Source organism: Colius striatus, chromosome 13 (assembly GCF_028858725.1).
Source record: "Colius striatus isolate bColStr4 chromosome 13, bColStr4.1.hap1, whole genome shotgun sequence".
Lineage (NCBI taxonomy): Eukaryota > Metazoa > Chordata > Aves > Coliiformes > Coliidae > Colius > Colius striatus.
The window spans coordinates 12,736,739-12,764,666 of NC_084771.1; the positions used below are offsets into that span (position 1 = coordinate 12,736,739).

The following is a 27,928-nucleotide window of genomic DNA, read 5'->3' on the forward strand; positions in this document are numbered from 1 at the left end:
GTTTTTTTCCCTGAGTTTCTATAGCCATCTGCCTTCCCAGCTAAGGTTACATCATTGTTGTTTTTAATAATTTAAAGGCCATCCTACTTACTCTAATGCAATTGTCATGTTTGGCTGTCAGAGCAGGAACAGTGAGCAATGAATTACAAGTCAGTAATTTTCTGTACTACTTATTTGCCTAAATCTTCAACATCAAGAACTTGAGGTGTACACTAGGCTCACGCTTCCTTGTTTTCAAGAGGAATCAGAAGAATTGCTCATGAGTTTCCAATTTGTCTCTTTCCTGTTGTCCCAGTCCTTCTGCTGGTTTGGTTGAGAAGCTTCATGATTTTTTTTAAGGAAACGGAGAAGGATGTGGCCCCACACCACGTGCATGTGCAACGGCAAGTGTGTGTCTGCATGCCTGCATGTGCACAAACACTTCTCCATTGACCAGTTTGACAACAATAACTATCTCAAATACATTAAGCTTTTACCCATTTAAAGAAAATAAGTGCATAGATAGAGAGCTCCAGTCAGTGCTTTGGGAAACACTGTGCTTGTTAGAAATCAGATAAGACTCAGTAAAAGAGTTGTAACCCAGCTAAGGGTGCCAGGGAGTAAGAGGGTCAGGAAGTCAACAGATTGTTGAGAAAAGCCTCAGAATTATAATTAATCATTGTCAGATGTATTGATGAAGGAATACTGCTTTGGCTCAGAAACAGGTATTTACTGCTGTGCAGACACTAGAAGGAGAAGTTCGGGTTTCAAAGGGAAACCTCTTTCTTCTGAGTCATTGCTGCCTGATCATTCATAATTTGATGGTAGAAAACTGACCGGAAAATCAGATGACAATTTATTGGAAGGAAAGCATGAGGAAAAGCAAATAAGGAACCCTATAATTTAATTCCTGCTGCTGATTTCAAACATTAATTACAGAAGTTAATGAGAAAAAAATCCTTTTAAAATTTCTTAGCAATTAATCTAATATTATGTCTTAATTCTTTGTCATCTGATTCTATTACCTTCATTCTGGCTTCCCTCCATGGCCAGATTGACAGGGAAAAGTCAGACTCCCCCTTTTCCTTTCCGTTTTCTTTGCCTTTACTCACCAAGTGTTTTGACAGAGTGGATGTGTTTTAGAGGGTGTTTTAAAAGGTGCATGTCAGGATGGTGGGGCAACACTTTTTCTGTGGTGCCCAGTGCCAGGACTAGGGGTAACGGACCTGAGGTGAAACACAAAAAGTTCCACTTAAGCACAAGGGAAAGCTTATTTTCCTCCTGGATGAGTTCCTGGGGAACGTGCTTTAGCAGGGGATTGCACTGGATGATCTCTAGAGATCCCTTCCAACCCCAACCATTCCATGAGCCCATGACAGTGTTTAACAGCAGGCACATCGACCTCAATTTGCAAAGCTCACAGCCACAGCGGTTTCGCGGCAATTTCCTGGAAAGAGCCATCACGAGATAAACAACACAACCGAGGCAAAGCGCTGCGGCACCCTGGCAGCCCCGTGCGGCCCAGCCACGCTCCGGACAGCGCCGGGCAGCAGCGGCCCGACCCCCGGCGGTGCTGCTCCGCCAGGGGGCGCCGCCGCGGGGGCAGCGGCCAGGCCCCGCCCCCCGCCAAGCCGGCCCCGCCCTCCCACCCCGTCGCCGCTCGCACTTCCGCCCGGCAGGGGGCGGGGCCGGCGTCCAGTTCTCGCGAGAGTCGCGCGGCCCCCGCCCGCCCGCCCGCGGTGCCCGGAGGTGGCGGCGGCCGCCCTGCGCTCCCCCGCGCTGCGCTGCGCTGCTGGCGGCTCGCCTCGCCTCGGCACGGCACGGCACGGCACGGCCCCGCGCGGCCCGGCGCCCTCATGGCCTCCGACAGCGACACCGAGGAGTTCTACGATGCGCCCGAGGACGTGCACCTGGCGGGCGCCTCCCCCGCGCCGTGAGTCCAGCGCGGCCGCCGCCCTGCCCTGCCCTGCCATCCCCTGCCCTCCCTCAGCGCGGGCCCGGCGGGAGACAGTCGCCCCGTACGGCTGCGGCCGTCTGGGGAGCTCCTGGGGGGGGAGGGAGCGGGGAGTCGACCCCCCGGCCCTGCGTGCGCCCTCCTGGGAGCGGAGGGCTGTACGCCCGCGGTGCTCGGCCGCCCTGGCCGCGGGCAGGCGGAGCTGCGCTCGGCCGCGGGCCGGTGGTGCGAGCGGCGAGCCCGAAAGTCCGATGAGAGGGGATCGAGCAGTTCTCGATGTACTTTGCAAGGCTTGTGAGGATGGCAGGAGCCATTATCATGATGAGATCATATCTGCCTTCCTCGAGCAGGAGAGGCAATACGTAGTTTTTGGAAGAGGCGTGTAGAGATGAAATCGGGAGCGGCAGAAACAATCTCTGACATACGATAACAGTAACAGATTTTCTGAGGAAAAAAGAGGGCGAGCTTCTTCAGCAACCTGCTAACTGTTGCTGCGTTTTAAACAACTTCTGCTGTGTTCTGTCGTTTGTTTTTTATGGTGTTGCTTCGATGCTTCTGGTGTTCAGCCGGTGTATGGTTCTGTGCAGCAAAGTTTTAACAGCGTTTTGTGATGTAGATTGTGCCGTGAGCTCGGGACTAACTGTGGCTCCGTGTTGTTGATGTTAGTCAAATACACTCCCTCTTTTTAAATTGTGACTATCTCTGGTTGTGTGCTAAACAGGTTGTGGCTTGTATCAGTTCTGTTTTTCACGTACCCTGCACCAAACCTCTCCATTATTTGACCTTGTAGGATGAGGTTTCACATAGCTTGTTCAAAGAGCAATAAGATATGGATTGTGGGATCCATCCATTTGAAGCTTTAATAATTGACGAAGGGCTTGCTTTAGTCTGTGTGTCAGTGGTCATTGGATGTCTAGAACACAGGAAAGACTAGGTATTTTCTCCTTATCTACACATCCTGTATCAAAGCTTTTCTGAAGTTAGCTTGGTAGCCTGGTGAAATGCTCATCTTGGCATACAGCTCTGCAAGATGTGGTCAGCCATGTGAACAGTGCTTGTGGTCAAGTGAGGTTTTTCTCTAACTGCTTGCCTTGCTCTGGCACCACTGATCCTCAAGTGCTTCTGTGAGTTGCTTTGCCTCCAAGTAGCTGAAAACTAGAAACAGCAAAAACAATTTGATAAGTTAAACCAGGTAGAACCTGAAAGGATGGGGACAGGAGAGGGTGAAAATGTGGGATTTGTGTGACTAGAAATAGGCAGGAAAGGGGAACCAGACCTTTTGGTAGAAATGAGCCATTAAATCTGGCTGAACTGCACATCCTGCCTTTCATTTGCTACAGGTAGTGACAGGTGTCCTGACTTTGGAGGTTTCCAACACCAGTATCTGAGCAGACCTTGATAGTACAAAGTCAGTCACTAGGAAAATCAAGTGAAAGATGCTTTAAATTTTTCTGTTGCTGTTCCATAACCTGTAAGGATGCATCATTGACTCAAGTCAATCGAATTCTGTCAGGTTAAGCGAGGAGATGATCTCAGAGGGCTGAGTCTGCAATACAGATACCGAATCTGTAATTCAGTCTGCTATTAAATCAGTGCTGGCAATATGGAGAGTATTTTCTCTCTAAATAAGCTTTGAGATTTCTTTAGAACTAATTTCACATTTAGATTCCACACTTCTTGGAAGCAGGCCTGTAGATTGTAGTTTTGAGACCTGTGCGTGTGTAATAGCATAGAGCTGGGACACACCAAAAAACCCCTAAAACCTCACGGGAGGAAGGGCAACTGAAAACAAGTGCATATTGCCCTCTGCAATTTGAGACATTTCCTTCTGAAGTCAGTGTTCTGATGATCAGTGAAACCACTGGGGAGTCCCATATAGCATATGCTATAGCCAATTTTGAGCAAAGCAGTGTAGATACACTTGCCCTCATTAAAAATGTGGGTTTTGTAGCTTCCTGCCTCAAGCTCCATGTAGGGAAGTTTAGTAACTGCTGATATAGAAATTCTGAAAGCCATGACAACTCTGTATGTAAACACTAACTTCTTTGCTGTTTATTAATTGTCTGATGTGATGTGCAAGACTGATATTTTCAAACTGGATGCAAGCTCCCAATTTGCTCTGTAAGTCAGTGGGTACTGATGCTTAAGCCCCTCTCTCTGGGAAAGCACTGTATCTGCATCATGAAGTGTGTATGTAACTGGTACTCTCTTTAATTGGCAAAAATTACAGAATTTGTTACAAAATGTTTCTTTCGAACAATAACGGTCTGAGATACACCTCTTTCCTCCCTCTGAGATAGATTTCCACACAATGAAGTGAGTTTAAACCAGATGTTTAGACACTGTTGGATCCCCTCTGCCTAGGCCTATATGTTTCACTTCTGCTGTAGATCTTGCCTATTATGTGTAATACTGCTTTTGACAGGATGTGTGGAGAGTGTCCATCTGTTGAATAATGTGATCCCAGACAAGGTCTGTTTCTATATGCTTTCCTAGGCCCCCAAAAAAATGATCTAGCTGCCTGTGCAGCATAGTCAGTGAAGGCATCTATTTGTTGTCTAGCCAGAGGAGTACAGAGAGAGAGAGAGGCAGTGATACAGAAATACCCATATTTAACCTCTGTCACTCTATTTTCAAAACACTATAATCACAGAAGAGATTTAGGAAGACCCTGAAATTTAGAGGCATGAACTGTCCCATGAAGGAGGATGTCAGTGAGGAAAGATCCTAAGTGAGGCACACTTGTTTGGATGCAGGCCTGTGACAGACCCTGTTATGTTTTATTTATAAGGAAAATGATCCACCCACTCTGAAATCAAGAACTGTCTAACATGTTAGTTTGAATATCCTTATGCTGAACAGTGTGGGGCAAGTTTGTCCCTTTGTGCATTCATATCATGAAAGTTATGAGAAACCAAACAAAGGCCACTGGATTCAAGAGATTGTATAAATAATGAGAAATGTCCTCTGGTACCTCAATTTAAGTTCTTGAATTCCAGCTTCCTTTCTTTTTGAAGTTACCTCAAAGCTTTTCCTGCAGAATTTAGTTTTCTTCTGTGTAGGAAGCTCAATAATGTTTAGTTGTGCCCTGTTGACACGTGCTTAGTGCAACCTTTTTTTTTTCATGTGCGTTTTAACCAACCTGCAAATCTGATATTGGCAGTGAACAGATGGAGTGTGAAGTGCCAGTTATGTTGCTGTAGTGACTTACAGCACTGCAGACAAGTTTCTGCCTTGTCAGTGAGCTGAAGGTCCCAACCACTTTCCAAGGGTTGCCCAAGCTGTGCATTGCAGTGGTGAATCTCTGTGGGTTTGGAGGAGTGAACTGCCACAGAGAGCTGCATCAAGAGTAACTGTAGGTGCCAGGCCAGTCATGGGTTAGAGGGAGGAAAACATCCTGTGCGTCTGCAAGGTGGAGGACAGCAGTGAATACAGTTTGTGGACTGGTTGTTGAACCTCTGTGTGCTGTACCGTGTGCTGCTACTGTGCATGTACTTTAAATCTTCTTCCATCTGTGTGGTAGCATGCAACCTCTATAAGAGTCTACCTCCTCTTGGGAAAGCAGGCAGTGTGGTTCTGGGGTTTGATCAAGGCAAATTATTCATGGGATTTTGGAAGGGATGAACATTTTGTTTTCTGCCATAAAACTTTGCTACAACATGTTGAAAATCTGAAGCTTAGTTCAAATAGGTACTAGGCTGGAACTACCTGATAGTGGGAACAGCAGCTTCCTATAGTCTGGTCAGTATGAATAAATAATTGTTAAAATTGTTAAAATAAACTCTGTGAGTTAATTTCACTGTCAGGTTAATTGGGCATCTGGTTATGTTTGCACAGGTGAAATGGGATTTTTCCTTGAATTTAGTTTAATCTTTAAAGATAACCTTCCTTGGTTAAGCTGATCTTACCATATATGTAGTACCATGTAAGAAAACTTAAGTTAGCAGTATTTTATGTGAAATGGAGCCTATGGCATCTATTAACCAATTTTTAAATCTCACCATTGACTGAATAATTGTACTAGGCAACAAAACTAAGTTTTTGCCTTATTTTTTTGGTGGTGTATGTCAGTCTTCATGTTCTGCCTACTAACTGTGTAAAGCTACAGACATCTCAAAGCACCGTTGATATTTGCTCATGGTATCGATCCTCAGATAAATCTTTTCAGGCACTTTTGTCATGATATATGCTTGTGTGGTTTTTTTTTTTTTAATGCAAGCATTTCAGATTCTGCATAATAAAAATAATGGCCTTGAAGTAAAACACCAGGGAGTGGATAAAGCTGGTAACGCCATGTAGGCAAGACCACTCCAGAGTTATGTTGAAGTACAAGAGACTTCAGCTACCAGACTTTTTTTGTGGTTGAATTTGCCTTTTCCAGAAATATATTTCAGGAGACAAAAGATGTTTGTTTTTTGAGTCAAAATACAGATTTTTCTCTTTTTTGCATGTCAGGATTAACACCTTTTACGAGGATTATGCCTTGAAACAGTGTTATAGATATTATGCATCGTGTCAGTATCTGGACAGAAGCATTGAGGTTTCAGGTGTTAAATGAGTTGCAAACAGTACAGTCTTTATATACTGATCTGCTGTATATACTGATATTACTTGGTACAAGATGACACTCAAAGTTGTTGAGCATCCTTTACTTTGGTAGCCAGCTGGGATGCTTACACAATCCAGGTTGTAGTTCACTTGTTAGTAAGCTTTTAAAGAAGTAATCTGTAACTTGGTCTCTGTGACTAACAAGCTAATAGAATCCGGGTTGGAAGGGGCCTTGAAAGGGATCTGGCCCAGCCTTGTAACTTCTTCATATTTGAGTAAAATACTGTAGTGTGAGTAAGCAGTGTGGCTCAATCTTTAAATATCTTCTAGAGTTCTGAAGTCTTGGTGAAAACTCCAGTTGTACTGTTCAGTGGTTGGATTGAGTGGTGACCTGAAGAGAAGTAATTAGTTGATACAATTCCCCTGAGATATCTTCTTCTTTCATGTAATTAGTGAAATGGGAGGCTCTGTGTGAGCAGGTGCTAATGCAAATTCCTTTTTTCAGAGTATACATTTTGGAAAGGAAAACTAGTTCCCTTCTGTTACAATATGAAGAATTTATACTGAGTGTCATGATTAGAAATGAGACCTTGCTTTGCTAGAGAGCCTGAAGGGCAGAATGGCAATGATAGTGTTGACCTTACAGATTAGGATTCAGGCAATGGATTTGCAAGCTAACTGGTTTTGGTTTCTTTGACGTCCACCCTATGCTCTCTGAGCATAGTAACAAAAAATTCTCCCTAATACAAAATAGTTTTATCCCTGTTTTGGCTGGGATAGGCTTAATTTTCACAAGAAATCCCAGCCAAACCCAGGACGTTTTTTAAATGTGTACTTGAAATAGCATCAGTCTACTATAAAAGGATGATAGAAATAAAATTTCTGCAAGAGTCTGCTGAGAAACTTTGGGGGATTGTACAAGCAGTGGATTTGTGCTTTATAGACAGTTGAGCACTGAACTATTTGAAGGCTTTTGTGTAAAGGAGTGGTGTGAGAAACAGTCACATTATCGCTTGTCTTACATTAATTTTAAAGGAAAACTCTTCTAGACTGTTTGATATGAGGCTTATTGTCAGGAGATTTTTCTTTTTCTTTGAACTCTACCTAAGCCTATCTTCTCTTTCTAGCAGGTCACCAACGAAGGTTGGATCCCATGTATTAAAGGTGAGTTTCATCTTAATCAAATGCTTGTTGATGAACAGTCTTGAGCATTTCTACCTCAAGTAGATGTGCTACAGGAGCCTCAACATCTGCAGAGACAGGAAATTGTAGGCTTTCCTTGTTCTAGGTAGCAATTGGGCTTACGTCTCTTGAAGTTCCAATTCTACTTTTATTTAGAGTATGTTAACATTTCTCAAAGCTAATTTTGTTCTAAAGTCTATATATGTTCAATTTCATTGAATCACACTTAAATTACTAGAGATCATCTTTCAAGTGATTTGAGAGTAGTGAGCAAGTCTCTGCAGCACTTGGGTTTTGGACTTTATGAAATACTTGACTTTCCTTTCTTCTGTCTTCAAAATAAGAGAAATCTTAGTGTTTGTACTTCAAAAGCCTCCCCTGTAGGTTATGGGAAGATAAAACACTATATTTAGCTTAATGAGAGAGCGTTGCCACTTCCCACGCAGGTAATTGGTATGCTGCATCTGTGCAGAGTGACAGTGCAGCTGAATCTGGCACACATTAAATAGGTGAGGAGCTGGAACCTTGTACAAATAACACTTGTTTTCTGGTCTCAGAGGAGCCAAGGGTGATGCTATGCAAGACTTTTACATAGAGTAAGGGAAGCTTGAGGTTTTGTCTAGAAAGTGTTGGGAAACTAGTGGAAATTCTAATTAGTTCTTTCTCATTTGTCAGCAGGACTCTGCTCTGAATCAATAATCTTTTTACAGTGACACTGTATCTTACAATATCTCTTACAGAACAGAGACTTATCCCCTAGTTAGAGGGACATGAAACAAAACACAAAGTATTACACGTCTAAGCCTTTCGAAAAATGTTGCTCTCTCATTCTGGCTAAATTCAGTGCAATCAATTAACTTCAAAACTAACTTTAATGTCTTGACTGAATTATTATCTATAAAGTTCTGTATGTTGCTTGTGGATTTTTTTAATTTAAAAATATCTTCCTTGTCACTTATTCAAAGCTAAGTTTCTGAATGTGGAAAAAGCAGTTGCTTCTCTGCTTGGTACCGTATCAGTTCAGTGAATGTGTGACTAATGGTATAGTTTGTCTTCAGACAAGTAAGAAATATTTCCTAAGTCCAAAGTTTAACAGGTGTGTGAGTTTAATGTCAACAAAATTAGAGATTAATGTAAAGGGCTTCTGTAGACACTGATTACATTTAAATACTTAAGCAGTCATACCTTTGAATATAGATTTGAGTGATAAAGTAGAACTTGCATTTAGATTAGAGAAACTGTGGAAGGGAGGGGGAGAGAGCAGAGAAGAAAGAATTTTTCTGTAGTCACAGCTATCTCTGCATGAGATGCCATTTCTTGAGGTCAGAACTCTGAAAGATGGATGTCTACAAGAGTTCCGTGACTTTTCTCAAACATACTATGTTAGTATACAATAAACATCCTGTTTGAGTGTCTAAAAAACAGTCTAAGGAGAGTTTTCTTAGATACTTGTACTAGACAGTTACTTTAAATAAAACTACTAGTTTTCTGAACCTATAATTTCTCAGGAATTGATGGATTTCTTAACTCATAAATAGAATATTTTCAGTTCTAAGAATTTGTATAGAATATCCACACTTAAATGCCCAAAATGTAATGTACTTCTAACATTCCTAGGGTTATCTGTCTTCAGTATGATTTTTAAAATAATAATTAAATAAGGCTTTAAACTATTACAAATATGTACTATGTTATTTTGATACAGGAGACCACCTTTAGTGAGTTGCTGTTATTAATTCTCTGTGTGGTGGGATATGTCAAATTGTTGATGCTGCTTGGACACGTCAAACCATGCTGCTGAAACTTCAAGCTGACATCCATCTGTAGTATAGTATCCCGGTAGTGTTGGTTATTCGATTACACAGAATAAATAGTATACTTGGCTTATATTCATCCGGTGCTTCATCCAAATGCTCTGAAAATGTTCTTGTTTTTTGTGCAAATCCAGTAATTCAATTTCTTCAGCTCCAGTCTATTTAGGTCTTGGAAATATCTGCATGATGACTGACAAGAATAGACAGTGTACACTAGGAGTATTATAGAATGTAAGATTTCATCTCAGAACCTCAAAAACGTATTTATGAGCACTTGATAGATCTGCCTGACTTAACCTGGATGTTCCTTTTAAAGTTTATATGTGGTGGTAATATATTTCTTGCAACCTTTCACACAAACTGGTAAATAAATAAATATTTAAATATGACATTTCCTGGCTGCACATTATTAAATGTGTGTTTCTCAACTTCCTACTACCTTTTTCTTCAATTTCAGTTGAAACCTCTTAAAAATCACTGTTTTTCCCTTTTTTGTTTGCTAGTGTGTAGGCCTCTGTATATGGCAATGTGAGAAATACTTCTTGCATACTGTGCATTGCTGTTCAGACATCTGTCTGACAGCAGTAATGTGTGAAATGCAGCAGAACTGTAGTCCTTCATGCTACTTCATTTGCTGCAGCTATATTTTTGTTAGATGGTCTTACAGAACATTTTTTTTTTTCCATAGGATATGGACAACAAACTACACAAAGCTGCAAGTGAAACCTTTGTACAAGAAATTAAACAAGATGATTCAAAAGAGGTTAGTTAAATGTTGCTTTATGCTTCTGGAATCATGCTAGAAATATTAAATTATTTTAATAATCAGTCTTCATCCTGAAACTAACATAGATTAGAATTTGTCATTAATGTTTGTGTGTTCATCTGAAGGGTAAAAATGCATCTAAAACAATTCAGTGTTCACCAATGTGATTTACAGCATCATATTTAGCAGTCCATGAGAACCTTGAATAGCGAGCTCTCAAAGTCTGTTAAAGAGGAATGGAAAATAATTACTTTGGTTTATCTTTTGGAGATATGCCTATTTCTGCACCTAGGTTCTGGTCTCCAGAATTTTTAAACAAAATGTATTTTGTTTATAAAGCAATTCTTCAGTGGAAGAATTCTTGTGGATGTTGCATAGACTGACTGGTGAGTGTACCTTAGAAATGTCTGCTATTTAACAGTAGAATGAATGTGGCTTTTTTCTTTAGATTATAGACAGTATCATAGAAGAAAGCCAGAAGGCACAACTAGATGATGACTCTTTAGCTTCTAGAGGAAAAGAACTGACTGTTCCAACTGCAGATGCAAATGCTTGGATTTCTGGAGCAGGTACCATTAGTAGTATTCCAGAAGTATTAGCTGCTAAAACGTCATTACAAGAAGACCCTGGAGAACCGGTGCATCAGAATGTGTGTAAGGACTCTGAATTGGAGGCTGGGAAGCTTTTGTTTGCTTCTGAGCCACAGGAAACTCAAAAAGTAACAGAAGTAACAAATGCAACTGACCATAAAATGGATGAAACTGAAGCACAAGAAGAAACATCAAAAAATGAGGACATAACAGAAAAGAAAGATACAAATACTTTGGAACAAGTGGCTTCAGATTTGTCTACCAAAGACCTTTCTACAACAGAAGAAATGCCTCCAGCAAAGCCACCAAGGCAGCTCACTGTAGAACCTGATATAGTTGCCAGCACAAAGAAGCCTGTTCCAGCACGGCCACCACCTCCAACAAATGTTCCTCCTCCAAGACCACCTCCACCAGCACGGCCAGCGCCACCGCCCCGGAAGAAAAAGAGTGAACTGGATTTTGAAGTACAAAAACCTGTTTTAGAAGGCAAGTATTCTATTTTAGGTGGATTTAGTTACTCACATGGTTACTGGTTTTGTGTTGGGAGGAAGAGTCATTCGGTCACGTGATATTAGTTTAGTTGACTTGTAAATGAGACGGAAAAAAGTTCTTCAACAGTCTTACTTTCTTACAGTGGAGAAATACCTTTTTGCATTACAAGTGTTCCTAATTCATAGACTTTCTTCTAAAATAACACTTTTTACCAAAACGGTTACCTCTGTAGTAAAAAGTTACCTCATCAATACAGAAACTGAAGAAGTTACATGCTTCAAATAAAATGTGTGCAGCGTGAATTGGCATAGAAACCCAAGTCAAGAGATAGTCTGAGATCTCATGGAAATGAGTAGCCCTGGGGTACTAGGGAAATGACTAAAAAAGAAAGTAAATTGTTAATACAACTTAAGAGGACTAGGTGTGAAATGTTGCCTGTGCCTCCAACTCTATATGAGATAAAGAATTTATAAGGCAGATTTGTTGGCAGTTGATGTTTAAAGGGATCATACTTGTGAGACAGGGTCTTCAGGGGTATAACTATGATGTTAGGGTTCTAACAATCTGTACACTTGTCTTTGTGGTATGAATCTCTTCAGTTTCTCGAGAGAACTTCACAACCGGTGGTCTTTTAACTCCAAGCACAGTGACAGAGGGAGTACCCAAAGATTCTCAGCCTTCATTGGATTTGGCAAGTGCAACTAGTGGAGATAAAATAGTCACTGCACAGGTACTGGAAATGGTTGTAAGTTGAATGACTAATATTTCCTGTTACTTTAGTGTTACAATAGAAATAATGTATTCTACATCTGCAAAATTTCAGGAAAATGGCAAGGCAGCCGACGGCCAAACAACAAATGAAGTACTTGGACCACAAAGACCCCGGTCTAATTCTGGAAGAGAGCTCACAGATGAGGTATTAATGAGTGTTTTCCAGTCTGTTGAATTAATTGGAGTACTCACATTTCACTCTAGGTGCTCTGAACCACTACATGCTGTGATCAGGAATGCAGATCAGAGTGGTAGCATTCTGACTTTGTCCACCTAGGCACTTTGTGGTCCCTGAGTCATACACAGTGTTAGTGTTTGAAAGTGTGAACTGTGTTAGTTCTGAAACACTGTCAGTTTGTGTTTGTAGCAAACACATGATAAGATTTCAATGTGAGGGAATACCAGCACACTTGGCATTTTGTTATGCATCTAAAGGGGAAGGAGGTTCCAATCCCTGTGAGTCAGCAACAGGAGAGTGATTTTTCTAATATTAAAAATATTCTTTTCAGTTAATAACTTCAGTTTATCCCAGTGATACTGTTGGGCTGATGACAGTTTTTATTTGTGTTTATCTTTGTATTGATTTTTTTAATGATTGCTGAACAGATTTATGTTCATGAGATGCTCCCAAAAAACCCTTTTTTCCTTTGTGTGGTATTAGTTAGATCTAAATGCCTTTTGTCTGTAGGTAAAGGTTGTCTTTGACTAAATCTAAGCTACAGCTGTTGCAGTATCTGAAAGGGGGAGACTTCAATGTCTTTTACTTACATTATACATATGGTATTAGCATGGAAAGTGTCAGGCAACAACTGATGTTTCTGTAGCTACATTTCTGATTTATGAAATTGAAACTTGTGATGACATGTAGTTGTTCATCTGTGTATAGTGGTTGATAATGTTTGCACTATCACACTCAAGACAACTTATTTTACAAAGACTGAAGTTTATAGTGAGGTACACGTTTTTTCATTAAGGTAAATAATCTAGAAGATCAGATTATTTCTATTTTACTCTAGGTTTTGGAGTTTAATCAAGTCTTATTAATTTCACATGTTTTCTTTATAGGAAATTCTAGCAAGTGTAATGATAAAAAACCTTGATACAGGTGAAGAAATACCCCTGAGTTTGGCAGAAGAAAAGTTGCCTGCAGGCATTAATCCCCTAACTTTGCATATCATGAGGAGAACTAAAGAATATGTCAGGTATGAATGATAATACCTTTCAGCTCTTTATATTGTTGCCCTCATGGTTTTTGCATACATGCAGGCTGCTCTTACACAAGTAAGGAGACTCCCAATCCATCTGACTAGTGCCAATTCTCTATGAATTAGGCTGTTTATTGAAGTTAAAGTTAACTAACAGTTGATAATATTGCTGGAACTTGACAGGCAAATATATCTGAAAATATAGCTGAACTGCAGTTAGCACTTGATGTGCTAAATGCTGTCATTTCTATCTTGACTTAAACACAGTTTATGTTCAAGTACTATATGTTGTTATTGCTGTCACCTCCTGTAACTTTTTCAGTGTTTAATTTAGAAAACTTTGGTCATTTGATCTGCTGTCCTCAGTAGAGCAGACTACTTTGAGATTTTCCTCTTCTCAGCAGAGCTTTAGGCCTTTCTAGTGTTTAAAACTGTAGACTTTGATAGAAAAATATAGTTTCGTAATGATCAGGAAATCATGTCAGTCTAAGTGTTTTTTCAAAGGCTTGGATTTATGTGGATTTATACATCAGACAGTTTTTAGGTTTTCTTGCACAGCTGTATTGTTGAAAAGCTCACTTCTGTAGAACTGTGCTCTTCTTTGTACAAACTTCTATTTCAGAATTAACCATTGTTAATTTCTGTGCTCTTAATAATCTGTGGAAAGCAAGGCAAGGAAAACAAGCTGGCATGTTACCACTCCCTAGTAATGTAATGTATTTTCTGTGCTTTAGCTTCTAAAGCATCACAACAAGCTTGAGTTTGAAATCTGTGAAAGCAAATAACCTATCTTTGGCACCTGAAGACTATATACAGCTTTAGTATCAAGAAGCTGAAGAATGCAGAGATCTGGTTTATCACTTGATAAATGTTACATCCATGTTTTTCTGATGTGTTACCTGAAGGAATAGAGGTGGATCCTAAAATGCAGCTTCTACTTTACTAATGTTTCATTCAATTTAGATTCGTTATGATTTTATGTTAAACCATCACTTCTGTGTTTCCTAGTAATGATGCAGCACAGTCTGATGATGAAGACAAAATGCAAACACAGCAAACCGATACCGATGGAGGGAGGTTGAAACAAAAAACGTAAGATACTGTTTCATGTCTCTACAAGAAAAGACAGGCTATGTTTTTGTAAGCTGGATCTCCCCTTCTGGCTTCTGAACAAGTCACCTTTTAATTACAAGTAATACCTGAAGTTACATAAGCCCATTACTCTGCAGTTGAACTGAAGAGTACGTGACTACTGGCAATTTAAATGTTGACTTTAAGAAGCGGTAACAAAAAGACATAATCTTGCATTTCAAAACAAAACTATTGATTCATAATAACAAAAAATGAGAATTTGACAGTGTTTTGTGTTGAAAAGTGCCCTTGCTTTTTAAGGACCCAACTGAAAAAGTTCCTTGGCAAATCTGTAAAGCGAGCAAAGCACCTTGCTGAAGAATATGGTGAACGTGCTGTAAATAAAGTTAAGAGTGTTCGAGATGAAGGTAAGTGACACTGATTTTTGGTGTTTTTTTTTTTTAATGTCTTAGAGTAATCTGTTTATCCATGAGGTTCTAGGAATCAAAGCTAACTGGTGGACATACTGCTGTATTCTGCTATGGTACAGTTGATAGTGTGGCTTTTTAGAGTTAGAGGTTGTAGCTTGGAAGACATTTTGAGACTAGAAGGTTACAAAGGTGAATTCTTGTTAAGTAGTGGTTGAGAGACCTTTTCAGCTAAACCTGTTGAATATTGCAGTTTTTGTTGTGCTGTTAGAAAGCTGTCTGGATATCAAAACAGACTTTTTTGAAAGTAATTCCAGCAAAGGTCAAGTAGGGTTTTCTTTGTTACTTTAATAAAATCAAATTATTTTCTGATAACTGGTGCTACCATAGGATCATAGAATTGTTTTGGTTAGAAAATTGCTTTTAATATCATTGAGTCCAACCACTGACCACACACTGCCAAGCCTACCACTAACCCATGGCCCTCAGCACCTCAGCTCCACAGCTTTGCAAAATCTCCAAGGATGAGGACTCCCCCACCTCCCTGGGCAGCCTGGGACAGGGGCTGACAGCCCTCTCAGGGGAAAAAGTTCTTCCTTGTCTCCAATCTAAACTTCCCCTGGTGCAACTTGAGGCCGTTTTCTCTTGTCCTGTCATTCATTACTTGGGAGAAGAGGCTAACCCCCACCTCATTACCTCCTTTCAGGTAGTTATAGAGAAGGATCATGTCTCCCCTCAGCCTCCTCTTCTCCAGACTAAACACTCCCTCGTCCCTCAGCTGCTCCCCATCAGCCCTGTGCTCCAGACCCTTCCCCAGCTTTGCTGCCTGTCTCTGGACACACTCCAGAACCTCCATGTCCCCTTGTGAGTGAACGCTCAAAACGAAACACTGCACTCAAGGTGTGGCCTCACCAGTCCCAGGTATAAGGGACAATCACTGCACTGGTCCTGTTGGCCACACTGTTTCTCATAGAAGCCAGGATGCCATTGACCTTCTTGGCCACCCAGACAAGCTGCTGGCTCATTTTCAGCCTCTGTCAATCAACACCTCCAGGTCCTTTTCCACCAGACAACTTTTCAATCACGATTAGAGTTTTCATATAGCTTGAGCTCCTCTTAGAAGATTTCCCAACTACTGTTCTTTCAAACAGACATCTAGCACTGAGTAAGCCAATCTAACCACAGCCTGAGATAATTGCCATAGAACTGCTGCACTTTATCCTCTTGTGTTACCACTGGGTGTTTGCCCTAACTCTTTTGCAATTCTTACACTTTGTGGGCAAATCACCAGGGCATTTCAGCATACTCAGTCACAAGAAACCAATACAGTAATTTTCACCACATGTTCAACTGAAGGAAATCACTTAGTGCAAGATCTGCTGAATGCAAGAACCAGTGTAAAGAAAGGGACAGAACAAAGATGGATAGCAGTTATTATTTTGAGTGTTCACTGTTTGAGTTCACTGCAACCTGAAATTAGTGTAAATGTATTTTTAGACCTTGTTGCAACCATACGCATTTTGCTTGAAGATCTTAAAATTGCCTCTAAAATTTGCTAATTCAAGACTAATCTGCTGCCAAACATTGGCAAATGCTTACTAATGGATTAACTGTGTGCTCTGATATGTACTGCTGAATTTGTGTTCCTCTTAGTCTTTCATACGGATCAAGATGATCCCTCTTCCAGTGATGATGAAGGGATGCCGTATACAAGACCAGTTAAGTTCAAAGCAGCACATGGCTTCAAGGGACCTTACGATTTTGAACAAATTAAAGTTGTTCAGGATCTCAGTGGAGAACATATGGTAGGTCTCAAATTTCAGCTGTGATTTTGATGAATCTGTTCAGCCTGAGATTCAACTTTCAGTTTTCATCTGTATGATGACCTCCAGAAATGACCGTCAGGTTTATTCTTGAAGCTCAATCCTGGAAAACAGTATTCTGGCAAGAAGTAAAAATGTGACTGGCTTAATCATATCTTCAAAGAAAAAAACCTAATGTGCCTGTAGATACTCAGGCTTGAGAGGTTCTCCAGAGCTTTTGCTTGAAGAGTTTTGGTATTGACTGGTACTTGGTTTCTTGGTTCCTGCAATTACAAATTTAAGCTGAAATAGGCTATGTTCCAATTTCAGAACTGGGTACAGAGCAGCAAGGTTGAGCTACTCAGCAGCAAATCAACTAGTCTGTTTATATTAGAGATGTGAACACAATTATTGAACAGAAATACTAGATAGATTCTGGAGGCAAAAGCAAGGAGAAATTAATGGGGTATGTAGATCAGAGTGATAAGAAGTGAGGAGAGACCACAATATGATATTTGCAGAGATACCAGTGGAGAAGGAGGCAGAAAAGCTATCAGTTCATCGCTGTTGAAAGTGTGCATGCTTCCCTGCAGAGTCTGAAATGCATTCTACGATTCCTGACTTCCTTTTCAACTGACAACAATTGCAACAGTCCCCTATCTTTGCCAGGCTGAGGATAATGACCTACAGCAATCAGTTTTGTTTTCACAAGCTTTGCAAATTCTGAGTTTAACAAATATATGTAGTATTCATTTTAGTTGCCAGAACTCATACAACCAAGTGCAATTTCTATTTGAAAAACCAAAAAAGGTGTTAGCACAGCTTGTAGCTTCAAGTGCAGCTACAAATACTTGCCACTTGTAAAAATCAAATAGGTTATAAGTCACTCAGAACCCTGACTGGCTGATGGGTGTGAACCTCACCAGTTCATGTGGAATGCTGTGGTAGTACTGAGCTTCTTTTACTCCTTTCCTGTAGTAATCTGCCCCATAGGCTGTTTCTTTCAAACTATTTTTACAAGTATGTTGCACTATCTACCAGTCTTAACAATTGCTTTTCAGTCTTTTGATGGACAATTTCTTTTAACTGTGGTATTTTGTGAATGTCCTAAATCTTGTCAGTTGGCACAGAAAGGCATTTTGTTATGGAAGAGGCACTTTATGTCACTTAAAACAGTGAACTCTTTCTTTTGACAGGGTGCTGTTTGGACAATGAAGTTTTCTCACTGTGGTCGATTGCTTGCATCTGCAGGACAGGACAACGTTGTAAGGATATGGGTTTTAAAGAATGCTTTTGACTATTTCAATAACATGAGAATGAAGTACAACACAGAAGGTATTTTTTTCTATGCAGTGCTAGAGCTCTAAAACGATAGATAATCTAGTTATTTGTGAACTTAGGGTTGACCATGGTGTTTCTGCCTGTGTTCTAGGCCGTGTCTCTCCCTCGCCGTCTCAAGAGAGTCTGAATTCTTCCAAGTCTGATACCGATGCAGGGGTATGTGTCTACACCAGATATGCCAAAGGAGTTCTCTTTTTCTCTAATACCAGTTCTTCATTGTTGCTTTGTCCAGACACACATTAGAGTTCTTTGCTTGTGTCTGAGGCATAGACAAACCATATAATCAATAGACATCTTCAGTCAGATACTGTTATCCCATGTGTATGGGGTGCAAGCAAGAAAGTACATCACTAAATTTAATGCATTACAAAATCTGCATAGCTTTGCTGTGGCCTTCTGCCAGAAGAGACTTCAGAGTGAAATGCTAAAGGGGGAAAAAAGGTTACATTGCTGAATTTCCTGTTTCACATCAGAGCAATGCTTACAGCTAACATCTGACTTGATGATGTCTTTTCTGAGGAAGGCTGAACTGAACAATGGGATATTCAGAAGTGTAATTTTTCACATCTGTGTAATATGATTGATGAGAAGCATTAAGAGCCTCTTACTGGAAGAGTGTTCAGATACTTTAGTAAACTTGCATTAAAATTAATGTATGTAAGATGTGTTTTTTCTATTTTTGATTTCCAGCAGTGTAAGCAACAGACAACAGAATTAGTGTTTAAGCAAAGAATTTAGCAGTAGCATTATTTAACGTGCACTGTTCTGGCAAGGAGGCCCAGGAGTCTTTGTTTACCTTAGATAAGTGAATAGGCTTGCTCAGCCACACAAACCAGGGCTGTTGTTCTGAGTGAGTTTTTGTGCTAGAGAGGTTTTTATATAGGAATTTACATGTTCTTTTTAGATTTATTTTGCACCTGCTTATACTGTAAGAGTCTCTTGTTAGGATGTTATTGTTCTTGATGTGCACTAGAAACATGGAAACTTTAACTCACAGTGTATATTCTGAATTGGAATGTGGTTTTCAAGCTCAATATACTTTGCTCAGAAGTTTCTCTTCAGATTTTTGTTAAATTGCTGTCAAGCTGATCCCATTGAATAGAAACTGGATGGATGGAAGATATAGAGCTGCTTAATTTTAGATGATGTTCCACAGACCATTGTACTTGAAATTTACTTTGATTGTTTTAGTACAATGTTGTTTATTTTCAGGTCATAAGAGTTGTTCTTCAAATTCTTATTAGCCCTGTACTTTTTGTATACAGTAATTGCCTTATTAATTTTAATAAATAATAATTAATTAATAATTATTAATTTTTAATTTTTCCAGCTAACATTTTGTTTCTGTACATTTCTCATAGGTTTGCAGTGGAGTTGATGAAGACCCAGATGATAAAAATGCCCCATTCCGTCAACGACCCTTTTGCAAATACAAAGGTCATACAGCAGATCTTCTTGATCTCTCCTGGTCTAAAGTAAGGCAGGCTTAATACAGCTACATAGTTCTCCTGTATTCTCATTGTTTGCCTTTGTTTGAAAGCTGATAGAACCACACATTTAAACAACATGAAGCAGTCATTGAAGGGAAAAGGTTTGTAGAGACAACACTTACACCAGCTGAAGTAGTTGGGATAAAATAAACTTCCTGTGCTTGTCTAGTTTAAAGTTTTCTTGAAAGAAAAAAACTCAAGCTAATAGCAGTTACAATTGTGTATTCAATAGTGAAGTTAAATTGTTTAGAGTGGGATGAATTTCCACTGAGCTGTGTGATTTCTGATTTATGGTGTTACCACTTTCCTTGTCTTCAGAATGCTTCACTGTTTTTATATAAAGTTTACAGATTCCAAAGTTGATATATAGATCTTAAAATTAGAGAATTTCCTTGTGCTTAACTTTCAAAGTTTTTAACATAAGGCTTATTCAACTATTTTTCCACACTGTAACACAGGTGTGATTTTAAGAACATAGTCTGGCTGAAGGATAGGCAGGAGTACCATGTCCTGCACTTGGGCCACAGCAACCCCAGGCAACACTACAGGCTTTGGGCAGAGTGACTAGAAAGCTGCCCAGAGGGAAAGGCCCTGGGGATGTTGATTGATAGCAGCTGAACTTGAGCCAGCAGTGTCTCTAGGTGGCCAAGAAAGCCAATGGCATCCTGACTTCTGTCAGAAATAGTGTGGCCAGCAGGACCAGTGCTGTGATTGTACCCCTGTACTCAGCACTGATGAGGCCGCACTTTGAGTGCTGTGTTCAGTTTTGGGCCCTTCACTACAAGAAAGACCTTGAGGTGCTGGAGTATGTCCAGCGATGGGCAACAAAGCTGGGGAGAGGTCTGAAGCACAAGTCTGATGACGAGCAGCTGAGGGAGCTGGGAGTGTTTGGTCTGGAGAAGAGGAGGCTGAGGGGAGACATGGTCACTCTTTACAACTACCTGAAAAGAGACTGTAGTGAGGTGGGGGTTGGTCTCCTCTCCCAAGTTACAAATGAACAGGACAAGACAAAACTGCCTCAAGTTTCAACAGAGCAAGTTTAGTTTGGAGAATAGGAAAAATCACTGAAAGAGCTGGCTTGTTAGACACCGTCCCAGACTGTCCAGGGAGTATGTGGAGTCCCCATCCTTGGAGATTTTACCAAGCTGTGGAGCTGAGGTGCTGAGGGACAGGGATTAGTGGTGGCTGTGGGAGTGCTGGGTTATCTTAAAGGTCTTACTAACTAAAAAATTCTGCGATTCTATTCTATAAAGGAAAGGATAAAATGTTGAATTTCAGGGCAATGAAAGAAATTGATAAGGCTTTACCAATGATATTGCTTCTCTATTTTCTATTACTTTTGTGTCTCTTAATAACCATGGAATTCTGTTACTCCACAGAATTACTTCTTGCTTTCTTCTTCTATGGACAAAACTGTCAGATTATGGCACATATCAAGAAGAGAATGTCTTTGCTGTTTCCAGCATATAGACTTTGTGACTGCTATAGCATTCCATCCAAGGGTAAGTATTATGGCCCTCTTTCTTCTAGAGAGTCAGAGTTTGAAATTACAAGAAACTTCCTTCTTTATTTTAGATTTTTAAAGAATTTGAGTAGAATTTATATACTTCAAAAATATCTCTATTAGATAATACTCTGGGATTGAAAGTGTTCATCTCTACCTGCACTAGGAGTGTCCATGGTGTTTAACAATTTGTAGGCATGATGTGGGAAGTGAACTGTCTATTGACTGTAACTTCAGTCGTATAATTTTGAGTGACTTTGTGAAAAGTAATGATTTCCCATGAAGGGTGTTGTGATTAAATATTAGTGGAAAGAAATCATAATAAATTTGAAGAAATTGTTCAGAGACCACTGAATCCTTGGCGCTGTTTAAAACTTGACTAGGATATAACCCTCTACAGCCTGATCAGACTTTTGAGGCTGTCCTTGATATGAGCAGGGGAGGTGGACCACAGATGTCCAGAGATCCCTTCTAATCCATCTTGTGTCTTTCAATACTGTAATAAAGCTTCCTAATTATTAGTAGAATTCAGGTAGAGGAATAGCGTTTTTCAGAGTTCCCAGAACACACATAACTGGTAGATGTGTAGGGAATTCTGAATGGAGCTTTCAGCTCCTGATAGTAAGATTAGTAATTTTTCTAGCAAGAAAAGCAAGATTAGTATTTTTCTAACACGTTGAGAGGGTAAAAAGTAACCGTGGTAACAGTGAACAGTTTTCTAACATGAGTTACACATACTGTGGGTGTACACCTTGTCACCTGCTTGTGTGATCTGGTCAGAAATCTATAAGAAATTGAACTCTGTTTACCAGTAATTTTAACGTTGGCTTTTCAGTCTTCTTAGACGTAATCAACTTATTTGAAAGCTCTTATTTGGGAGGTTCTGGAGAGAAGCTGATTAGAAATAGGGTGGGAAGGTTTTAAGGAGAAATCATAGCATTCTCTGTAGCACAAGCAGAGATGAATATAGTGTGTCCTCTCAGGATGACAGGTACTTCTTAAGTGGTTCACTGGATGGGAAACTCCGACTCTGGAACATTCCTGACAAAAAAGTGGCGTTATGGAATGAAGTAGATGGGCAGACAAAACTGATTACAGCTGCCAACTTCTGTCAGAATGGCAAATATGCTGTCATAGGCACATATGATGGAAGATGCATCTTCTATGACACAGAGGTAAGAAATTCTTGAGATTGTGGGTTTTTTAAATGTAAAATAGTTTACAGATTTAAAAGTCATGCCTTTATAAATGTCAAGAACCAAGCCTATTAGAACTTGAAGCAAAATAAAGTTGTTACATAATTATTTCCAATGAGGATATGTTTGAATATCTTTTCAGCACTTGAAGTACCACACCCAAATACACGTGCGTTCTACCAGAGGCAGAAACAGAGTTGGGAGGAAAATTACTGGCATTGAACCCTTGCCTGGAGAAAATAAGGTACTGTCTTTCATTTTAACTTTGGCTCAGTACTGCAGTCTGACACTTGTATCTAGTGCTTAGTAAGTTTGTGCTAAGTTTTGTTTGTAGCACTGACTTAAATGGTCTTTTAACACTATTAGAATTAACACTTTTCTTTGATGATGTAGACTAATACAGTACTAAATAGTGGTAAAATATAACTCTGATTAATGTAATGGTGAGAAAATGGTTATGGATGACTCTGTGAGAACTTGCTTGGCATAACCAACCTCTCATTTAATATTCATTTGGAAACATACTTCATACAGAAGCTGAAAAAAATGCTGAAAGCTCAGAAGCTGTTATTCAAACAAATGTACTCTGTTTTTCAGAATCAATCCTTTTGTTTAGCTTCAGACTCAGATGAAATATTATGTTTTGAAAAGATGAAATTCTCCTCAAGCAGAGAATGTGCTGTTGAATATTGATCATAATCTAAAGCTGGAGAGTTTCTTTTTCGTATATAAAGTTTCAGGCGTGGTGTGGGGTTAACAGCTGGCTCTGTCATCAAATCACCAGCTGTTATCACCTACATTGTAGTCTTATCAATGACACATAAATGATGTATTTCCAAAGACATTCAGAAATCAGTAGTGCCTTTGGGTTTGCATCAGGTGCTGTGCTTTGACATGTTAAGTGTAATAAAACACAGGACGGCATGAACCCTTTTGAAAACAAACAGAAAATCCTGTAGTGTTATGCATCAAATTGTGACAACTCTTGGAACTCTATAAATGATTAGAGAACTAGGGATCTGTATTCCTCTGCTACTCTGCTATACCCTTTTTCTCGTGACATCTTGAGACTTAGTGTTGACCTACAGTCTGCTCCACTTCTGAGATACTATAAAAGGGCTCATCAGCTGAACGCTTACACAATTTTTACAACCCTTTCATAGACTTCTCTGTTCCTTAGAAGTACATTTAAGCTTCTGTCTGAAAAATGTGAAAGAAAAGGAGGCAAAAAGTCACTTAAACCAAGAAGAGCTCGATTTGTTTATTTGGCACATAATGGTCTCTGATCTGGCCTTTGTGATTGTTAGGTCATGACTCCAGAAATTTCCCTCACTAGAATAGCTCTTCTGCTATATTATTGTGGAATGTGTTCCAAGATAAGCCTTTCCAAATTGATGAGTATTCTTTGGGCCCACATTTTATTTCAGTAAAGAGCAAGTCTTCTTGTTCAGACCAGTCAGGATGGTGTTGACAGTGAAGTTGTGTTCCATCCACTGACAGAAAATGAGAGAGAAAAATGTCTTTGATCTAGGTCGTGTTCTGCTTCTTTAGGCCTATCCTATGTCACTTTTTTTAATCAGGGGAACTGGAATTCTGACTGTTTGAATTAACTCTGTTGCTCATTCTTGGACATGCTAATGTTTTTCACTCCTATATTTTACTTAATTCTTTTCTAGATACTAGTAACATCAAATGATTCCAGAATCAGACTGTATGACCTAAGAGATCTGTCTTTATCTATGAAGTACAAAGGTTATGTCAACAGTAGCAGCCAAATCAAAGCCAGCTTTAGGTAAGACAGTTTTGCAACAATGGAGTTGTTGGATTTGGCAAATTCTGTGGCTAAAGTACGGAGGCTTTTGTCTAAATAATGTTTGCCTTGTTGTGAAACTGAGCTTCTGAAAATGTCAGGCATGACAAAGCTGTCTGTGAGCAGGGAGCCTGTGTGAGTGAATCCTTTTGTACTGACGGTGTGATGCATGTCCACTGCTATTACTGTAAATGTAGGACATATGCTAGAACTGGTGAGGCTGGAACACTGCATCTTTTCTCTCTTCCATGATAAATGTTTTATTTCCTGAATTTTGTCAGGTATTGTCACAAATGTGTTGGTCACTCAGCTGTTGCCCACTGACTGCGTGTCATACTGTCAGGAAACAGCCCAGATATCTGAGTTGGAGTTATTTTTTTTCGTCCTTCTCTGTGCTGGCCTAAGATGATTTTCTGAGTTTGAGTGTATTACTGTGACTGTCATGGAAATACTGGATTTTAAGGTAGAAAAAGAGGAGAAGAATATTTGTTCTGTTCCCTCTTTGAGTCTTGCAGAAGCCAAAGTGGAAAAACACTTGGGTATCTGTTTAACCTGGATGTTTGAGCAGTGCTTAAGGAATAGTACCAAGTTCAATCTTGATTGTCAGCCAGGCCTTGGCCTTTGAAAGCATCTGTAAGGCTGGCCCAGTATTTTGCAGAATGACTGAGAAGTGGCTGGAAGTGATCTCCGGAGGTCATTTTGTCCAGCCCATCTGCTCAAGATGAAGTCATCTCTACTGACAGGATTGTGGCATATTTAATGTTACGGGTTTAGATGTGTGGCACACTCATGCAGTAGGTAAACTGAAAGTAAATACCTAAATTGGATCTTCAGGTACATTTTTGTCTCTGTCAGTGTGCCTTGTACAGTCATCTGGTTACAGTTGTGTTGAACACATTTCATCTTGCACCTGTGTGGATTTCTTTCCCACAATTGTATTGTAAACATATGATTGTTACACGAGGTCATATGTTCACACAGGTTCCAGACTCAAGCAGATGCAAAGTGTACTTACAGACTATGCTATTCTCTGAGTATAGCTGTTATATAAACCCCCTCCTGTGCCAGAAGCTGCAGGAAAACAACTTCTGTGTGCTACTCATGAGAACTAAGTTTTCTTGCAGAAGGAGAGCAGGAAGCTTGCATGCACATTCCTTTAATGACTGTGTATTTTATTTTTGAGCTGCACTCACTTTTAGATCAGTTAGAATTGTGATCTGAGCCTTGTAAAGCTGCAAGTCTGTCATGGTTGGTTGAACAGCTGATAAAAGTAATGTTTCGCTTTCTTTGAATCTTTAGCCATGACTTTGCCTACATTGTAAGTGGTTCAGAAGATAAATACGTTTATATTTGGAGTACGTACCATGACTTGAGCAAGTTTACATCTGTAAGAAGAGACCGTAATGACTTCTGGGAAGGCATTAAAGGTAAAAATCAACTGTTCATTTTATTGAAGCTCATGTGATTTCAAAAGTTAAATATTTTCCTCTTCTAGTTCTTATTTGCTTAGCAGTGACATTTACCTCGAACAAATTGTTAGCAAGATACTTTGTAATTGCTAGATTTTCAGTAAGTGAAGTGTCAGAACACCCTGTCCCCAGGAACCTCTCCACAGATTCATGATTGGGATGACAAGTAACAGCATTGCTAAGAGTTTGTCCACCTTCAGTAAGAGAATCTGAATAAATGTCATATTTTACTGCCAGAAATTTATTGTATTCAAGTGCAGAAATAAAAATAGCTGTCAATCCTTAGATCCTTAGAAAAGTGACTTTGAAAACAAATGTGAGCTTTTTTTCTTTCACGTCAGGATATTAAAAAAACCCAAACCAACAAGAACAAACAAATGCAACTCACTTTCATCTCCTCCACATACACAGAGTTTTGGAGAAATACAGGGCCAAAATGGAGGGCTCTTGCCAGTTAGTTTGGGGCACTTAAGAGAAACTTCTGAGGGCCCTAAGCTTTTAAAACAGTGACAATTGCTCCTTGAATGCCGAGCTTGCCTGGTGCTGCTAGCACTGAGATTCTTGGCTATTTGCTAAAATTTATGCCTGCTGTTCTTGTAAAATTAACAATTCCTTGAAACAAGGTAATCAAAATTGGATTGTCTTTCTGAAGCGCACAATGCAGTGGTCACATCTGCAATTTTTGCTCCTAATCCTGGTTTGATGGTGTCACTGGAAACTTCTGAAAAGCAAGAAGCTGAAAGTAAGGGAGAGGATTCTGAAACATCAGATACAATACCATCTGGTAAGTATTTTAAAGGGGATCTGCTTCATGCCATGGTATGGGGAGGAAAAGATGATGAAGAATCATTTGGGAGAGGGCTTGTTGAGAAGTCCTTATAGTGGTATAGATGCATGTTCCCACCTTAGCAGTTGAACATTTTGGCAGCTGTTGCATTCTTACAACTGAGAGAATGTGTTGAGGAGCGTTACTGTTGTCCCTCGTACTTTAGGATTATTCTTTTTACACTGGAGCTGTTAGGAGACAGAGCTGTACCAACATGTCATGGACAAGTCCCCTTCCTAGAAATACAGATATTTCTTGAAGAACTGGCTAGATAACAGCAATGTGATAGAGGAAGAAGGATGTCATGGTGATAGTTTATCATTCAACGAGAGCTTGATTTTATATCTTATTTTTTTAATGACCTAACAGTTTATTCTCTTTCCTTATTAAGGAGCTTTGAAGACGGATCACACAGAAGTGCTTTTATCAGCTGACTTCACTGGAGCAATCAAAGTCTTCATTAACAAAAAGAAATATGTATCTTAGTTGTTTTGCAACTGACAGCATAAAGCTATGGTACTGTGGGAGTAAAACCCCATTCATAATGCGGGCAAAAGCAAAGTATCTAATCTAATAATGTTACAGGCTGACTTATTTTTAAATCTTTCTTTTAACGCTACTCAAGTATTGGATCCTTGGAAAGCAATGTCTACCTATTAATACCTGGGCTTGTAGAATAGAAAGGAATGTGTAAGAATAATCCCGCCAAGCATTAGGCTCTAAACTTTCTACGAGCAGTTGTTTTGCGACGTGATTGTGAACCCGCACAGGTTTCTGCACGAGGACGTGTTCACACGTGTGTGTGCCTTTTGGTTACTTGCACTAATTTGAACATATATCAAAAGGGTTTTCGTGGTGCTTGTGGCCACTAGATGTCAGGAACGGGGCCGGGAAGGGAAGCGGGGAGGCGCGACTGGAAAAACGCCCAACGATCTACTCGGATCTTTGCACAAAATCCCATTTGAGAACAGTCTTGACTTTGTAGTAGCTGTTGTTCAGAATTTTAAGTTATGCAAGTTTCTGATGGGTCAGCAACCATGTGTAAATGTTTTTTATAAATTTCTCAACTTGGGGACGTGACAATTTTTTTTTGTTGTCTTTTAATTGCTGTGGACTTTTAGATTCCTTTCGTACATACACTTTTTTTGCACACTGGAGCATAACACCTGTATAAAGAATTCTCTCATTCCTTGTTCACGGGCACCAGGATATATTCACCTTCCAGATAAAATTAAGCTGCATTAGAAAGTTCTTATATTTTACAACTATGTAAAATAAACTGTTTACATTTTTTAAGCATTGTAGCTTAAAGTTTTAAGTTCTTCTTGTTTGTTTAGTGCCACTGAATTTTGAAAGTCTTTGTAAATATTCGTATAAAACACCTATGAAGTAACATTCTGGGCATCATAACCCATGAAATGTTATTGATGGTTGAGTGTTTCAGAGAACAAATGTATCATTAAACTTGGTCGCACACTTGGAAATTGTTGCTTCTTTTCCATTTTGATTGATGAGTTTGCCTTTTGTCCAAGTAGTTTTGACCTGTTTCTTGGATCATTGGTCTTGCACATGGTTGTTAACTTTTGAGTTTTACTTTCCTGGTCTTCTCACTTTTTGGATGACAGCTTGCTGTCTGAAGTAGTGGGGAATGGGATGCTGCTTTCTGGATATTCAGCAGAATTAAGAGAAG

General features: G+C 39.7%; 1 protein-coding gene across 5 annotated transcripts; it reads left to right on the top strand.

Moving 5' to 3' along the window:
• The first annotated feature begins 1,730 nt into the window (after positions 1-1,730).
• On the top strand, positions 1,731-27,722 carry WDR44 (WD repeat domain 44). 5 transcript variants are annotated; one of them, XM_062006527.1, is made up of 21 exons: positions 1,874-1,912; positions 7,612-7,645; positions 9,369-9,502; positions 10,166-10,240; positions 10,692-11,319; positions 11,925-12,055; positions 12,149-12,241; positions 13,162-13,298; positions 14,310-14,393; positions 14,694-14,800; positions 16,454-16,605; positions 17,799-17,937; positions 18,035-18,099; positions 19,305-19,418; positions 20,813-20,935; positions 21,921-22,112; positions 22,276-22,377; positions 23,810-23,925; positions 25,243-25,370; positions 26,065-26,196; positions 26,630-27,722. In XM_062006527.1, exons 4-21 carry the CDS (start codon positions 10,169-10,171, stop codon positions 26,722-26,724), a joined length of 2,610 nt encoding a protein of 869 aa, XP_061862511.1. In that variant the 5' UTR covers positions 1,874-1,912; positions 7,612-7,645; positions 9,369-9,502; positions 10,166-10,168; the 3' UTR covers positions 26,725-27,722. The 5 variants fall into 5 exon arrangements, with proteins under 5 accessions (XP_061862508.1, XP_061862509.1, XP_061862512.1 ...); XM_062006524.1 differs by lacking the exon at positions 9,369-9,502 and having other exon boundaries at positions 1,731-1,912; positions 7,609-7,645; XM_062006525.1 differs by lacking the exon at positions 9,369-9,502 and having other exon boundaries at positions 1,731-1,912.
• Positions 27,723-27,928: the final 206 nt, after the last annotated feature.